We start from the raw sequence: 13,045 nt of genomic DNA on the forward strand, positions 1-13,045 counted from the left end.
CACACACACACACACACACACACACACACACACACACACACACACACAAAGTCTTCCTGAGTTACAGAAATAGTATAGGGACTCCCAACTATAACTGGGAAATGTGGAAGTTGTGCCAATGTCATGTTGTTTTCTATTAGGGTAAGAATCCTTTGTCCTATAAGCTCGGAGGTGACAACAGTGGCCTGACTTGATATGTATTAATGCTGGTGTTCCATGTCTTTCAGCAGTCCCTGTGCTTAAGTATTAAATAGGTAGGTGGTTTTTTCCTAATGCTAAATAATTGCCCATGGCTTTCCTATAAGGAAATAGTTTGGAAATATTTTTAGCTCATTTTCTGGATCATCCAATTTTAAAAATCGTAATTCAGCAATATCCAACAATCTCACTAAATGCTCAGATCTTTTTAGATCAAAGACTTCTGCTTGAGATCTGTACATACCTAGATTAAACCCCTTTTAGCCCAGTACATATGTGACACACCGTTTATTTATCCCAGAACTTCTCCTAGGAACCTAAGTAAGAGCAGGGTAGGATAAGACAAAGCTGGTGTTAGTATTTCCTCCAGAGACTTACTAAATCTGCTAAAATCTCTTTTCCCTAGCAAAGCCTCCCTCCCATTTTCATCCCAATTTGAGAAAGGGGAGTGAGAATATGGAGAGATGTAAAGATGACAATTTTCTTTAACCATGTGTTAACATATTTAAGTACCAGCTGAATGGCCGATATGTAAGAAATATAAAGATCCAGTCTTTGCCTCAAAGACCTACCACCATTCTGGCAGAGGGAGAAAACAATGCTAACAAGTAAGGATACAATGTTTTTTAGGCTGCTGTGACAGAAGATTTGACAAAGGACAGTGGGGGCACAAGAAGAAGGGGGCAAATCTACCCGGATATGGATGGAGCATGTCAAGAAAGGCTCCATTTTGAAATTTTTTTTTTTTAAGATTTTATTCATTTATTTGACAGAGAGTGAGAGCAGGAACACAAGCAGGGGAGTGGGAGAGGGAGAAGAAGGCTTCCCGCCGAGCAGGGAGCCCGATGTGGGACTCGATCCCAGGACCCTGGGATCATGACCTGAGCCGAAGGCAGACGCTTAACGACTGAGCCACCCAGGCGCCCTCCATTTTGGAATCTTGAAAAAGGACCTGAGTCTTGAAAAAATGAATGGAGGCAGGTGCAAGTGGAAAAGGGGACTACAGACAGGAGGAGGTACAGAGAGAGCGAGTATCACAGAAACCAAGAAAATGTCCAAGTCTCTAGGGAGGGGTTGAGTTATGAAGGACGAGAGTAATCACCGGATTTGGGAAATGAGAAGCTCCCCCTGACCTTTGCTAGAGCCGTTCTGACAGAGTAGCAGGACAGAAGTCTGGCTGCGGTGAATTAAAGTGGGTGCAAGGCATAAAGACAAAAGACTAAGAGTGAACAGAAGACAAAAAAAGAGATGGCAACAGTTTAGATCTGTTTCCTGGAGCCATGTGCCTTTTCACTTACGAGCTCAGCCACAAGAAAGGTTAGAGAGATACAGTCTTCACGTTTGTATGAGAACATGACTCCCGAACACAATCCACTGACTTAAAAACAAGTTTTGGGACACAATCTGTTCTTTATGAGACTGCCTATATTATTTTAAGAATGATATAAAGTCAACATTTCTACAGATTTACTCTGCCATCACTAATTTTTCTCTCATAGAGTTCAAAATAAATAACACCTGTAATTGGTTATAATAGAAAAGGTGCTTTATTTTACATTATCATTGGTACATAATACATGAAACTGCCTAAAATCAGTCTTGGAAAACTTAACTGTCAGTTATACCTTAAGCAGTCAAAGACCAAGTCTATTTTGCAACCTATTTCATTCATGGTCAGATTACTACAATAACTTTAAATACTAATTATCTCTTCATAGCCAATGTTACAAATGATTTTTATGCTACAAGTGCTGCAATTTTTTTAAAATAATACCTTCAGTTATAGTAGACCATATCTCTAACCAGATCAAATCTTTGCTAGGCTACAAGTCTGAAATAATGGATCAACAGTTTTACCTTCTTATAGATGATTGTATTTATGTAATTGGGTTATAGGGCAAGGGGGCCTCATACATGCAATCAGATTCTTTCCGTTCTGTTTTAATGTGGATAAAAGTGAGTTTATAATACCCTATTTCTAGTTAAATTACCAAAACAGTTTACTCAACTAAAATGAAGCCAATACAATATTTTAGAAAATATAATTCTAAGAGCATGCAACATCTAAATCTTTTTACTACATATGTGAAACCAAGTTGTAGAGCCCAGGAAGAGGACTGTGGCACAAGGGCTTGAACATCTGGACTGCCTATCCAGCAGGGAGGAGTAAAGAAAGTCATTTAACTCAGCATAAATCCTCTTATGAAAGATATCTGCATGATCTAGCCCACTGCTACTCAGGGATCTTCACTCAGAAAATGTGCAAATCATAGGAAGCTAAATGCACTTCTCTTGTTATTTACCCTAGTCCATTCTATTCATGAACATGCAGCTTGAAGATCTGTTATTAACTATTAATGTCAAGCCACGGAGATTTCTCAATGGCATTTTTCAGTCACCCATAAATATGACTGCTGCTTAATATACAAATGCCAAAAAATGATAACACAATCTGGGCTAATTCTCAAAGTAAAAACATTTGTCATTTTCACAAATCCCTTGGTATAGAAAGACTGCCTTTCTCTCTAAAAATAAGATGTATGTTAGAACCACAGGTTCACAGCACAGTTGAGGCAATGTAAAGCAAAGTAAACTAAACGAATACTAAACAGGTATAAATGTGCACACTCAAACAAATATTCTATTCTTTGCTTAAAGTCAACTTAGTCCTGTCATTAAGAGAAGTGCTTCGAGATGCAAATTATTAATTAATGCAGAGAATAAGGAGGTAAAAGCGAGACCTTTTTCTAATAAAGCAAACAGATCATTAAAATAATTGGACTTGAAACATATACTCTAACTTTCCACTCTTACTCTTTTTATAGCTAAACACACACATATACACAACAAACCCTAGCATTGAATATGTGCAAAATTGCTTACCATTTATTTTAACTTTGGTTAAGTATTTGTTTAGCCTATATCAGACATATTATGGAATCTATACAAATGATTACAAACATAATAATGAGGTAAGTTAAAATTCTACTAGTGCAAAAAGCAAGCATATGCTAAAAGCAAAGCATATGAATTTAACAAATGCAGAATGAAGCTCTCACCAAGGGAGGTGCTGACATAACAAACCAGAGAGGCTCCTTGTAAACATTGTTTGTAAAATACACATTTAAAGATTAAGGATTCATACAGCCACAAAAAAGGTATTCTAACAACACCAGAGTAGTGCATTTATTTTACCTTTAGAGTTTGGAAATCACTCATTACGTGTCTAACAGTTTGCATATTTTCTTCAAGAGAAACTTAATTAGTGAGACACATTAATTACAAATACTGTAGTATAAAAATCCCAGTTCTTTACAAAAATTATATATTAAAATATTCTATACACTTTAAATTAGTAACTGGAACATACATATATATCAATTCTGCACAATTAAATCCATCTTGGCTGGGAGTATTCTATGTGAAGTTCGAGGACACAGCTACTCAGTCAACCTACACTGGCATAAGGTTACATGGTATAAAAAAGATAGGCCTGGGCCCATGCGGTTATTGCAGCTTGTAGTGTGAACGACCTTTTCTGCACTTATTGCTCTGTATTTCCATTCCAGATCTGAACAGGCAGTGGAACCATGACATTCCAAAAAGGTTCAAAACAAGCTACCTGTGGCAGAGGATCCATCATGCCTATCTGCATCTTTAAGGTTGCAGTGGGACCTGAGTGAGCTGTCTAATGCTTATATTTCAGTTGTAAAAAAGTTTATACAATTTTGAGGTAAAAACAATGCAAAAATAAAACATTTAGAGCTTTACAAAAATCTTACAAATGTTTAAAACACTATTTCAAAACTTGTGTTCTGTTAAGGTGCTTCTTTCTTTCTGCAATAAGGAGGACATATATACTTCAATTTTGAATTTTAAATTATGAAGGTTTTATTAATTTCAGCAAAAGCAAAGTTAAAGCCATTAAGACAGATGTTAAAATGTTAACAGATACACTTTGCTTCTGATGAAAATACAGAATTTTAGTGCTGAAAGAAACCTTAAATGTAAATTTTTTTAACTCTGTCTTCTATTAATGAGAAAACCAAGGACCGGGTAAGTTAAGCGCTTTGGCCAAAAATATATTCCAATATATCAGGTATGAATCAAGAAAACCCATTATTCTTTTTGTATTTTGCCATGATTCTTGGAAAATAATAAAAATTCAAAATCAGAGTTTCTGAACTCGCCTCTTTCTTTCTTTTGTAATTTCTTAAGCTCTGTGCTAACTGTAGACAAACAAAGAAATGAATCAAATAGCGGCTACTAAAATTAGTATCACAAATATTGTCCAGTAGAAGATAGTTATTAAGAGGACCGCTGCTCATCTAGAATAATAAAGTTAGAGGGAGTACTCAAAGACGGGTCCTTGACAATGGAGAGAACATCTACTATGTAGGACAGCGCAGTGCACAACAGCCAGTTACTAGAATCATCTCAATAACTCTAGGATGACTGAGTTACATGGCCTTTAGAAAAGATACTGGGGTAAGAAAGCCTTCTAGCTTTTATCTTAATTTACTATTTTCCTTTACAAAAAAAGCAGTTATATAACTGTAAGGACGAATCCATATACTAATTTTCAGAGAGTCTTTGCTTCTTTTCTATTTTTATTTGGATCTAAAATTGAGCAAATACATTTTAAGAACAACTTACAAACTCAAACTCATAAGTGCTAGAAATACAGTCGGAGAATACTCTTTTAAATGACAAATCTTAAAACCAGTTACTAATAAATAATCATCACAATAGCTTCAGTAAAAAAAAAAAAAATTCAATTTAAAGGTGCTTTTTTATTGTTACCTTGAAGCCATCGAACTTGCGTAGCTGGTCCATATCCCTTTTCATTCTTTGCTGATATCCTGAACACAATGGCAGGCCTGGATGTATAATCGATATGTGCATTTGCAAGTTGCCCGGCAGTTACTATACATGATGTCTTAAGACCACAATAAATCCTCATAAACACAAGCTGACTTGGATTATCTTGTATTTGTGCTGTGCGGATAGCCAAGTAGGCTGAATATTCCAAGATATTTCCAGAAGGGGAAGTTGGAGGTTCCCAGGAGAGATGGATACCCTCAACATTCTTGAAGAGAGGAGAAAAAAAAAAACAAAACAAAACCATGTAAACGTTCTGAAGTTTTCTCTAATATCACTTATAATGTTGAGTCTATCTTTAGAATACAAAATACTGCTTTCTGCTAAAGTAATTGCATTAGATACTAGAACTTTGATTATTGATTTTTAAAAACCTAATTGGATCTACAATGTTTAATTCATGCCCACTTTTCAATACCATAACTAGGCTTAAATGTCTGCCTGTACCATCCTAAGAAAGGGATTTTTCTTACCTGAAAGCAGATCTTTTCTTCTCTAAAGAGGGGCAGGACCTTAGGATAAAATATAATTCAATTTCATGTGTTCTATTAAAATTCTCCAGCACAAACTTTTTGGTTCCATACAATAAGAACAAAGTTAATATTAAGAAGAATACCAGATTTCTCTGACTTTCTATATTTTGGATGCTGTAATTTTGCTTGAAATTTGGTCCTTAAAATCATGAGTGATTAGCAAACATTTTTTAAACTTATAATCCACCCCTTTTATTTATTTAAGACCTAATTTTTTTTTTTACTGAAGTACTATTGACACACACATTACGTTAGTTTCAGGTGTACATCAATCCACCCCTTTTAGATACCTCTCATTTCATCAGATACTAACAAGAATCTCTAAACTGACAGTTTTACTTTATGTACAAAATTTCAATAATTAAATCACCAAGTCTTGACCTGACATCTCACCTTTGAAATTCTGACTGCAGAAGGAGCTCCAGGAAAACCGGGAATACAAGTTTTAAATTCACTGATTTTGCTGAAAGGGCCTATTCCACAACCATTGATGGCAGCAACCCTGAATCTGTATCCTGTGCCTGGAACAAGATCTTGTTTCTTAAGTAAACTGTAGTCAGGTGCGTCTGCATTTCCTATCTAAAATGTAATACATGCAAAAGTCAAAAGGTGCAATTCATCATTTTGTCATTCAACAAGAAAACTTTTAAGGAATGGATTATATTTTAAGGTTCTAGTTCACATTTATTTCCCTTTTTTACACATGGAGTAAACCTTCCAATACAAAAGCAACTAAGCCCATAAATTGGTGATTCTTATCCAGAGGAAAAGTGCCCTTCCCAGTTAAAAACCACTGATTATAAAAAGAAACTGAAGTGTGTTCTGCACATGAAAAATATGAAGGTAGAAAAAAATTGACGACCACTATAAACAAAGTAACAACTATCCTTGTAAACTTAGAGTAGAAATCTCAGAAGAACTACTCTCAAATAGTCTAAGCAGGAACAATACCCTTTGGATATAGGCAAGCAAGCTTGACAGAAGTGACTAGCATGTAGTATAGAGCATTTTAAAAATTAATATTCAGCAGATGCTGAATAAATGTTAAATAACTGGATTGCATATTCTGGGTAGAGGTTCATAATGTTTACAACTTTCAAACAGTTTTTACATGTTCTCCCTAACTCTCACTGCACCACCGTGAGGCAGGTAGTGCTAATGTATCATTCCCAATTTTAAGGGAGCAATATCATTTTTATTTTATAGATGAGGAAACTGAGTCTCAGAGAGGTTAAACAGGTGACTTGTCCAAGGTCACACTGTTGAGTACTGGAACTAATGATTCAAACCCAAGCTTACTGGTTCTAAATTTTATGCTCTGTTTTTCTTTTGGGAAAAACAGGTAGTTACTAGGCCCTTAGGTATTGTTATTTCCTTATATATAAAATCAAACTACCGCCAGAAATTTCATTAGGTATAATACTAACAAATTATTAACCAGAATTTCTGTTTTTGTCAAGAATTGGAAGAATTCTATATGAAAAAGAAAGATATCAGAAGTAATATTAGAAAAACTAAAATGTAATGATAAATGATAAATTATCCATTTCTGTAGGTCTACGCAAGTCACTCTCTGAAATTCCCCATTCCAGAAAAAAATCAGTTCAATGTGCTTTGGAACTGTTATTTATTTCATAATTCTTAGGGTTAATGTCTCACTTACATATATGAGTTCTTCTTTAAAGGAATTTCATAATCAAGAGAAAATTAGATTGTATTCAATAACCAACAGGGGCTCTTAAATTTTTTAAGTTGTGAAATCAGGAATTTAAAAAATTCTCAGTAAAGGGGTGCCTGGCTGGCTCAGTTGGTTAAGCGTCAGACTCTTGATTTTGCTCAGGTCATGATCTCAGGGTCTTGGGACAGAGGCTCCACTCTCAGTGTGGAGTCGGCTTCTCTCCCTCTGCCCCTCCCCTGACTTGCGCACTCACACGCTAAATAAATAAACAAGCCTTAAAAAAAAAAAAGTTCTCAGTAAGAAAAAAATGTTCCATTGTCAAAACACACCAGGTAACAAAATTAGAGATATTTCAAAAAATCCTTATCTGTACTGGCCAGACCATATCATTTATGACTCAAAATCCAGCCCAGTGATTGTATAAGGTTTTTTAAGTGACCTGCTTGTGATACATTCCATAAAAAGTGCCTTAAAAAAGAATACAAGATAATTAGGCATATAGATAGAAATCTCAATTATAGATTGTGAACAGATCCCAATTTCATGCATTCAAGTGACTTGAATCAGGGTTATAAAAAAATATCTCATTCATGAAACTTATAACTCACAGGGTAGGTAATATAGATCAATAGCTACCTTTGAGATGCTTTGCTTTCCTTTTGGCAGCAAATAAAACTGGCTCACCAAAGCCGTATTATTTTTAAAAATTCCTACATCACACCACTGTCGTTCTCCTGCTTTCATTGTGGCCACTGGATTTGAAGGAGTCTCTTTCTAATTTCAGAGAAAGAAAAATTTATCAGGACTCTTATTGTGCATATAAGAAACTTCAAGATTTAATAAATCCATGCAGTGATCTACAAGTAGATATATGGGTAAACACCACAACATTAAAAGCTCATAAGTAAATAAACTCTTAACAGATTAGGTCAACTGACAGTGAAACAGGGATGCCAATTCAAACACAGGGAGTGACAGGCATACTCCAAGTCAGTGGCTCTGCACTATCAACCTAGCTGGAGTTAGCATGCTTTCCAATCAGTGATATGTTAAAATGCTGGCTGTTTTACAGAACACTGTCATTTCAGAGACCCTCTCAGAAAATGTAATCCCTTTAGTGTGAAATTACACCTTGCTCCAAAAGGAGCAAATAAAGAAAAATTCATTCCAAGCTGGCTTATTTCTAGACTCAAAAACAACTAGCAGAAATTCAGTGATCTTTGCACTTGAAATACCTGTGATTCTCCAAACCTAAAAGGAGAAAAAATGTTCAAAACTAAAATGCAATTTGAATATACTTTAGTATATACTAAAGAGGAGCAGATTAAACAGTTTTATATTTTTTACCTTGCTTGAAAACAAACTTCCTCTACCTTACGCTACTTTTAGTGATAAGTGAATTATACTTATCCCTAGAACTAACCTTTTTAAGCCATCTTCTTTATAAATGAGACACTGTTTCCAGAAGCTCAAAACAAATATGCACTTCAGTTATTTATTTCTGTCTTAAATATATAACAGCAGAGGTACATGCTTACAGTTCACATTATTTGTTATTTAGGCTATCACACATGACAACGTGAGCTAATCAGAAAAGTCTTTTAAGTTTTTTTTTTTTAAGGAATATCTTTAAGCTTGTTTTCATTCTTAAAGTTGTAAAAACTCTCTTCAACAACTTTTATAAGACACCTGGGCTCCATCTGAAATAACAAATACCATTCTGGCTGATGTGTTGCAAAATAGGTTTAGGAGAAAAAAAGTTCCCTTTAATAATTCTTCCCTGAGAGGAGTTTAAGAATTCTAGGACTTAACATTTTATAAAGGTGAAAACTGATGAAGGTAAATATCTGATAGAAATCCATAAAATCATGATTGAAAGAAAACTAAAACTACAGACAATTCCTGAAGATTCCCAGAGGTAAATATTAGGTCAAATAAAAACTCTTGCTCATAGCAATAAAGTTGAAATGACTGATAATTTTAAAATTAAAAAGTATATACACACACATGCACACACATATGTTTACCCTTATATTTACCTCATTAAGACAACCGTGGTATATTTGTGAGGCACATACTTAGCATTTTAAGTTTGGTGCCATGCAGACCAATTTTGGCCTTTCATAAAACAACCCAATGTCAGAGATTATTGGGCTACCCTATAGGTATGTCTAACCCAATTTGCAATATTCTGCCGTTCTCCCAATAGCTAGCAATAGAGCCATTGAAGTTTTATATTCTCTAACATGTCCTTTTACTCTTTAAGCCATTAATGAGATTTACATATATACGTACACATACACACACTCATATTTCTGATTATGAAAGCAGCACATTTCACTATACAAAAATATTGAAGGCCCACAGAGGTAAGTAAAAATTATCTGTGGCCGCACAGCCTGGAGAAAGTCATCTAGCATTAGAGGGTGGATGTGCATGGACTCACGTGAGAGTAAGAATGTATGTATCGTGTGTGTATTTTAATAAAATCAGGACCACAGTATATATATATTATTTTTTATGCAGCTTTTTTCACTTAACATTTTTCTATTCAAGCCTTCATTTCTCAGTCTTTGGCAGAGTCATCACTAGAGGACACCCAAGAATCTTCTCATGAATTTATGCTGAAGTTGCTCAGCATCCCACCTTTAAACACATAGGATCTTCAGGTCATATACTTACAGAAAACAGCATCACTGCAGCATGTGCTTCTACACGGCTGATCTTAGTCGCAGGCAGTGCACATGCTTCGTCAACTAAAAACCAAACAATTCATCATATAAGACTCATGTAATCACTCAGCAAACACATTAAAATATAATTTATAAACATACAAAAAATAGCCAGAGGGAGAAAAACACAATAATTTGAAATATGGACGCTCTAATACGAACTAATTCGCAAAGTTCATTTCTCAAGGGTTTGAAGACTTGCTAGAACTTCAGAGAATGTTTACCAAAGATGAAACACAAGTCCTATTGCAAAAGAATGAAATGAGCATTTACAAAATCAGAAATCAATCAAGCTGGGAGAATTATTACTCCATAGTCTAAAGAATGAATCTTTTCTATGGGAAAGAAGTTTACTGAATATATTCATGGTAGGAAAAATACATTCTGAATGTATTTCAGTGTGTGCTGATTTAAATATTTTATGGAAGGCAGCAGACTATATTATATAATAATTTTAATTGAAATGTTTTATCTGTTTATATATGATTCAATCCAAGATGAAATGGAATTCCCATCTAAACAAATAAGTTTGATGAATTTATATACAAAAATGGTTCAAAATACAGTATGTGAAACACATTTCAAACCTTCAGATTTGGTACTGAATGTTGTTAGTGAAGTTTCATCTTTTACAACTGCCCCATTTGTACTGGATGATTCAGTTTTAATGGTCTGCTGGGTTACCATAGTTTGTGCGCTGGAAACAGAACTGGATACAGAAGTTTCAGGGATTACTGTTCTTAAGTCCAGGCAACTACTTAGAACACCTATATTTGCTGAAGTATGAGGACCTAAAATTAAAGTGAAAAGATCAATTATTAACATAATGCCTGCAATAAGTGTGCCATATTATGGTTCTTGTCATACAATTCTTGGTATTTTCGATTTTAAAAATATAAACATGAGTAATGTACATGTCATTCATATGAATTAACCACTAGGCATATAATGTTTAGAAAAATAAAGTGCACTACACAGAAAACAGATGTTCAACTTCTCAGCTCCTTCTTCCACACTGAATCATTGCTCTTGGACTCTCCTAAATCGTAGATCAAATGCCCTGCTTCCCATTTTAGAGAAACATATAGAAGTCATCAGGCATGAATGCCATCAATTTTCTGCCTCTCCTGCCCTAAACTAGAAATATATTTGTGATTATGCCCATCTTTTCTGTTTTCCATTTCAGAGGATGAACTGACCTCTCTCCTGAGGAAGGATAATCTATCCTCCTGTGCTCTTGGCCCCATTCCCTCCCCATATTTTGGGACCCTCTTTCATTAATCATTACTCTCTCTTCAGCATTTTCAGATTCTTTTTCATTAGTAGTTTTTGGCCATCGGTCCATAAACATTATCAAGTCTCTCAAGCAAACAAACACGCATCTTCTCTGACCCCACAAATCCCCTCCAGTTACCTCTGCCCCTCACTAATTCCCTTCAGAGCAGTCTCTACTTACTTGACCTCCTCAAACCTGGCTTCTAGCCCACCTCTAATGAAGTAGCTCTGGCAAACGTCAGTGATTTCTAAGGGATGCCTTTCGAGTTCCATTTACTTGACCTTTCTGCAATGTAAACAATGCTGACCACATACTCCTTTTTGAGGCTGTTTCTTTCTATGACTTATAATTACTCATTCCACAATACTGAAGATTTACTCTTTAACAGATACGGTGCTTGTTTCTACAATGTTGAAACAAAGCAGGCATGGCTAATACCTCATCAAGTTAAAATCATGTGATAGAGAGAGACCTGCATATATAATAAATATATAATCACAAACTGTGATGCCTGGAAAAAAATAGGACACCAATCTCTTTGGTTCTTTTCCTGACCTTCTAGGAATCCCTTTTCAATCTCTTTAGCTGGTTTCTTCTCTTCAAATGACTCTTTAAATGCAGATGTTCCCAAGCCCTCTCTTTTCTCCATTTACGTATTTTCCTATGCTTTAACTACATTCACAAATCATCCCTCTCTCAAATACATATGTCCTGGGCATTGTGCCAGGTGCTAGGAATCTCACAGTAAACAAGTTGGACAAGGTTCCTGCTCTTGTGGAACTTATATTTTAGATACCCTTAACTTCTAAATTTTACTTCCAGCCAAAAACTACTACCTAAACTCTATACCTAAGTATCCAACTACCCATTAGAAATCTTTACCAATATGTTCTTCAAGTGCCTCAAAAACACTAAGTTCAAAGTTGAACGTACCTTTTTCCCAAGTCTGCTCTTGCTCCTGTATTTCATTATCCTGATAAAGAGTATCATCATCCATTGAATTTCCAACCCCAAAAACTGGGAGTCATGGTCAACTCATTTTTATTTCTCATAGCCAACCAGTTTCCAAGGCTAGCTAATAATGGATGCTAGTTTCTAAAAGTCTGAGAAATAATATATTCTCTCCTCTCCACCCCACCCACTTTGTCTCTTGCAGTCCTAAAGGAACACCCTAACAGGTCTCTCAATCATTTCCTACTATAGTTCTGATGGTGAGGCCAGAGTGTTCTTTCCAAACAACAACTAATCATGTCACTCTTCCACTTTTAAAACATACCAGCTACACTAACCTCCAGAGAAAAAGTCCAATCTCCTCTTGTTAACCTGACATTGGGTAGCCATTCATTCACATATTTGAATGTCTATGATCTGCCAGATACTGTCACTGTACAACCACTCTGGTTTTCCCGTTTGCCTAGTACTAATTTTTCCAAACTGCCCTACAACATAGGATTTAGAGTGCATTAAGATTCTGAAATCTCAAAGCTTTTATTTGTTTTCAAGAATATAAACTTCTTTATAAGACAAACATAGAAAATCAGTACAAGAAAGAAAAACAGGGGCGCCTGGGTGGCTCAGTCGGTTAAGCATCTGCCTTCGGCTCAGGTCATGATCCCTGGGTCCTAGGAATGAGCCCCTCATCAGGTTCCCTGCTCACCGGGAAGCCTGCTTCTTCCTCCCCCACTGCCTGCCATTCCCCTGATTGTGCTCTCTCTCTCTGTCAAATAAATAAACAAAGACAGAAATA

At 35.6% G+C, this 13,045-nt stretch overlaps 1 protein-coding gene across 7 annotated transcripts in view; it reads right to left on the reverse strand.

The window, feature by feature from the left end:
* The window catches only part of HCFC2 (host cell factor C2), a 76,644-nt gene that overhangs the window by 38,530 nt on the left and 25,069 nt on the right, over positions 1-13,045 (reverse strand). For 5 of the 7 annotated variants that reach the window (XM_073900368.1, XM_073900367.1, XM_025882497.2 and 2 more), the window contains 6 exons: positions 10,610-10,813; positions 9,973-10,046; positions 7,927-8,064; positions 6,006-6,191; positions 5,553-5,591; positions 5,002-5,287 (listed from right to left, as the gene is read on the reverse strand). In XM_073900368.1, coding sequence (XP_073756469.1) covers positions 5,002-5,287; positions 5,553-5,591; positions 6,006-6,191; positions 7,927-8,064; positions 9,973-10,046; positions 10,610-10,813 — 927 coding nt within the window. Of the gene's footprint in view, positions 1-3,359; positions 5,288-5,552; positions 5,592-6,005; positions 6,192-7,926; positions 8,065-9,972; positions 10,047-10,609; positions 10,814-13,045 lie in introns of those variants that run through there. The other 2 variants (XM_025882496.2, XM_025882498.2) reach the window with 2 other exon arrangements.

Source organism: Callorhinus ursinus, unplaced genomic scaffold (genome assembly GCF_003265705.2).
Source record: "Callorhinus ursinus isolate GAN/ISIS: 27379988/994484 unplaced genomic scaffold, GSC_fseal_2.0 scaffold14, whole genome shotgun sequence".
Classification (NCBI taxonomy): domain Eukaryota; kingdom Metazoa; phylum Chordata; class Mammalia; order Carnivora; family Otariidae; genus Callorhinus; species Callorhinus ursinus.